This window comes from Hipposideros armiger, unplaced genomic scaffold (assembly GCF_001890085.2).
Source record: "Hipposideros armiger isolate ML-2016 unplaced genomic scaffold, ASM189008v1 scaffold_439, whole genome shotgun sequence".
Taxonomy (NCBI): Eukaryota; Metazoa; Chordata; class Mammalia; order Chiroptera; family Hipposideridae; genus Hipposideros; species Hipposideros armiger.
The window spans coordinates 253,440-258,120 of record NW_017731789.1 but is presented as its reverse complement, the minus strand read 5'-3'; the positions used below and the strand labels follow the sequence as shown (position 1 = coordinate 258,120).

The window sequence follows — 4,681 nt, the reverse complement described above, 5'->3', positions numbered from 1 at the left end:
TTGTGTAACTTTGGGAATGTTGTTTAGACTTTCTATGCCTGCTTTAGTCTTTCCATCTGTATGAGAAAAATAATAGAACTTACCTTGCTAGGGATTTTGAGAGGATTGAATTAGTAAATGCAAGCCATATGCTTACTACAGTGCTGTGTATATATGCAGAAATATACCATCATGTTTTATTGTGTTGGAAAAGTCATGACATATTTTTTTCTATGTTTTTCACTGTAAAAATGCATCATGGCTTTTCTGACAACCCAGTAGACTTCAGCATGAAATTTACTTCTAAAATTACCTAAAATTTACAAATTCCTGTGGAGATGCTCTTCCCACTTGTACCATTCATTGTGTCCCTGGCCTGCTTTCTCCTACCACTAGCAAGGCAGTCAGTCATTGCAGACTTCCTAGGTCCCTAACTGGTGCTCAGACTACAGAAAGCTCTTGGAGTAATGCAGCAGGGATTTGATATGGTCCTTTTCCTCACAAACTTATAATTTAGTTGAGGAGAAAAAAGAAAATTTAAAGGTTGAGCAGTAGAAAGCATGCTGTTATTAAGACTTATATTGTAGGTGCTGTATTATAAATTCTATGAGATTTCAGGGAAGGGCGCTAGGACAGTAGTCATCCCAGGTGTAAAGTGTTGAGAATATTAACTTGGGACTTAGGAGGCAGAGGCTTAGTTCAAACTCTATTCACTGTGACCTCAGATAAATTCCTTCCTGGGATTTTGTTTCTGTATTTATAAAATTGAAATGTTTGATAAGATGTTCATTCTGTAATTAACCAGAAAGTTGGGAGTTAAACTGGGTCTTTAGGAATTTGTTTATCTGTTGTTGTTCCTTTATTTTGCTTAGGTTTTGTTCGTTTGTTTCATTTTTTGAAGGGCACCTGAAAATGTAAAGGTTTTATAGGTCGAATCTATTGACAAGAAAGTAGAAATGGATATAGTATATTTACCAGACAGTGAGTTTAGGTGTCAAAGATAAACAAAAGGATGCATTTTAGGTTTCTTTGTTTTGTTTTTTTTNACTCATGGCAGCTCACCCTGGCTGCCAGCCACTCACAGTAGCTTATGGCAGTCTACTGCAGCCTACACCGTCGCCAGCAACTCACGGCAGCGCAGCTCCAGGTCAAGCTGTTGTTCACCATCTTAGCTGTAGAGGGCGCAGCGTCACTGGCCCTCATGTGGGATCCGAACCAGGGCCTGCTGCTCAGAACTCACGCTTCCAAGCCAACTCTTAACTAACGCGCACTCGGCCGTCCCTGTAACTTTGTTTTTTGATGTATAAAATCATTTAGAAAGCTTTAAAAACTGACAGCTCTTAATGGGAAATCATGACTATCATCACATCATCATTATTGTAGTAGTAACAATAAATAATATTTGAGCACTTACATTTAAGCACTATACACAGTGGTTTCGTGACCATTAATCATATCACAGCAAGTCTGCAAAGTAGGTATTATCCCATTTTGCAGGGGAGGAAACTGATGCTTAGAGAGGTTAGACATCTTAAGTAAAATCACACCGCTAAGATGTCACACTTCCAGGACTTGAAGCCAGGTAGGTCTGATTAAAAGCCCATGCTACTAAATATTTACTATTAAATTGTAAAGTAGGCATAGAGAAAAATTCATGCTGAAGATATTTCACAGCCTTAGAACTGTCTGTAATTAATAGAGATGTGTATAGATAAAAAGTGCAAGAAGTTATTCCACTGTTTTTCTTTGAAATGTTTGACATTGCCCACTTTAGGAATCATAGAAAAGAACAGTGTACAGTAGAGGGAGAAATGGGCACAGGCATATTCTTGATTGAATAAAAGCAGTGGCTGAAAGAAAAAGGTTTCGTTCTTCCTTGCTAAGTTTCATGAAATGAAAAAAAGAGATCCCCTTTCCAGAAAACTACCTATTTAAAGAGAGATGGAAAGGCCCAACCAAAGGTGTGTTAGAGCAGAGTGAACCCTCTTTCTGAAATAAGTATTCAACTTTCTTCATTCATGCATCAGACTTAATGATATGATGACATTGTTAGTATATTTCCATTGGTTTCTGCCGCTGACAGTTCTGTCAAAAAAAGAGCCATTTTTAGAACTGGGAGTTCATGTATGAATTTCCTGTTTGTACGCTATCACAGCCCTTCACATTCTCAAGTGTGTGAAAAGACTTGAGGTTGAATAGTAAAGCTGTTTGCAGGTGTAGTCTCTTGCCTTTAACGTGGGTTTACAACTCTTAAAAACAACTTTTGAGGAAAGCTTTCCATTTGATGTGGATGGCGGTGAGAGTTATTTATGTGTTGTAGAGCCAATGTGATCCCCTGATGAGGAGAAAATTCCCAGCTAATGATCTAGCAGTTGCGCTTGGGTTGTAGTGAATTACAGTATAGCTTTCAAACCTGAGTAGTCACATTCAGAACTTATGTCCATACTCATAGGGGAGGGTACTGGTGTTTCTATATATTTTTTTTAAGTGGAAAGGGTGTGAGTGGGATCTTTACTTCTACTACTTCTAATCCCATGTGGCTGGGGCTTGGTCATCAATCTTTCTGGCCAAGAGACACCTTTCCTCCCCACCCCCAATGTTACTAAAACCAACAAGGTGGGGAGGAAAATGCCTATTCATTAATGTCAGACACTGATTCAAAAGGCTNGAGGGTACTGGTGTTTCTATATATTTTTTTTAAGTGGAAAGGGTGTGAGTGGGATCTTTACTTCTACTACTTCTAATCCCATGTGGCTGGGGCTTGGTCATCAATCTTTCTGGCCAAGAGACACCTTTCCTCCCCACCCCCAATGTTACTAAAACCAACAAGGTGGGGAGGAAAATGCCTATTCATTAATGTCAGACACTGATTCAAAAGGCTTAAGGCCCCATTTCAGCATTAAATAAACCTTTATATAAAGCATGAGTCAGACGTGGGTCTGTCAAATGTATTTTTAGATATGTTGTTTTAGACATCAAGGCAGTGTGCAAAATAATTTTTTTCCAGGTTTTATATATTTTAAATGGAAAGGAATATACTTTCAGTTTTGTACAAAAAATTTGAATAGCTTTTATTTTAGTATCCAATGGTATTTTTTTCAATTCACCAGAAACATTTTCTTTATAAAAATGTGGTAATTTGAGGGCAGATAATGTAGAAAATTAGAACCTAAGAATACCACTGTCACTCTCTCCAGATTTATAGATGGATAGATAGATACAGATAGACAGAGGTATGTATAGCTGTACATTTATTTCTCTTTGTGTATATATGTATATCTGTGTGCGTGTATGAGTATATGTGTAATTCCATTTGGAAAGTAAATTTAAATTATTTCAACTGCATAAAATAAAAAATGGTTTTTATTTTTATTTTTTCTTTAGATATAAGTAACCTTCTGAGTTTCTTACTTTGGCATCTTATAGATGTAGCTTGATGACAATTAAAATGACCTGCTATCCAGATGATGGCCAGCACAAATGTGTAGACCTATAATGTTAAGTGGATATTAAGTGGATGTACCTTGCATATCTACTCTTTCCCTTGCAGCATTTACTAGAAAACCATACTGTATATAGGGACCAATATTTACACCACTAGATGCTGTTGTGTTGCCATGCTATAATTTGATTTTTAAGTTCAGGCTACTGGAAAAAGGAGAGACCTAAATTTATGGGATACAAATGCTACATTCTATAGTTACTTTAATTAACTACTGTAAACTTATCAACACATTTTTTCTTTATAATCACCACTTGTTTAATAACTACTTACCACGTGTTCTCTACCAACACTTTGCTTTGCACTGAGGATGCAGCTAGAAGACTAAACTACTCTTGTCCTCAAGGAACATTCCAACCTGCATGGCAACATTGCTCTCTGTACAGTAATATTCTTTTACCCTCAGTGTTGCTGTTCTGTGTTGAATTTATAGGATGTCTGTCTGATCATATGAATGTGCATATTACTTAAAGAATAAGCTGAAAATGCAGTGTCTCAGTGATTATGGATTATAACGATAGGTCCCCTAGAAGATTCTTTTTTGTAAGAAGTTATTAGAAGGTTCATTGGGGAAACTGACATGCCTATTTTTTGAGTATTTTTTGTTGTTGTTGTTTCTTCATAGAGTCAGATCTGGGAGGCCTTGATGATCTAGATACTGTTTACAGCAGCATTGACAGGCAGCTGAATGAAACAATGAGGCGCCGCAGACACGCGGGAGAAAATGATTACAACATCGAGGTGCTACTGGGAGTGGATGACTCTGTGGTCCGTTTCCATGGCAAAGAGCATGTCCAGAACTACCTCCTTACCCTGATGAACATTGTGAGTAGTGACTCCTTTTTGAGATTTTTCGATCTTTTAATTTACTCCTCCTGTTTTGTTTAGTGTCTTTTGGAAACTTGTGTGAGGACTTCCATGAATGAGCCCCACATCCAAAATGTGTACGCAACTGCATTAAATGCAAACAATGAACTACATATTTAATATACAGGATGCAAAAATAAAGGAAGCATAGAACACATTTCTTTTGGTTGATCAAGTAGTTTTCCATTGCCGTCAATGGGAAATCATACATTTTTAAAGTTATGATGGGATGAATTATGACATGACATGAATTATGATTTTCATTTTGTTCTGAGGATAATCAAAACTCTCAGGATTTCGTCTTTCTGCCTTGACATGGAGCACAAAGGATGA

General features: G+C 37.2%; 1 protein-coding gene across 2 annotated transcripts in view; it reads left to right on the top strand.

The window, feature by feature from the left end:
* The window catches only part of ADAMTS3 (ADAM metallopeptidase with thrombospondin type 1 motif 3), a 272,211-nt gene that overhangs the window by 198,886 nt on the left and 68,644 nt on the right, over positions 1–4,681 (top strand). For both annotated transcript variants that reach the window (XM_019665331.1, XM_019665333.1), the window contains one exon: positions 4,107–4,306. In XM_019665331.1, coding sequence (XP_019520876.1) covers positions 4,107–4,306 — 200 coding nt within the window. The remainder of the gene's footprint in view (positions 1–4,106; positions 4,307–4,681) is intronic.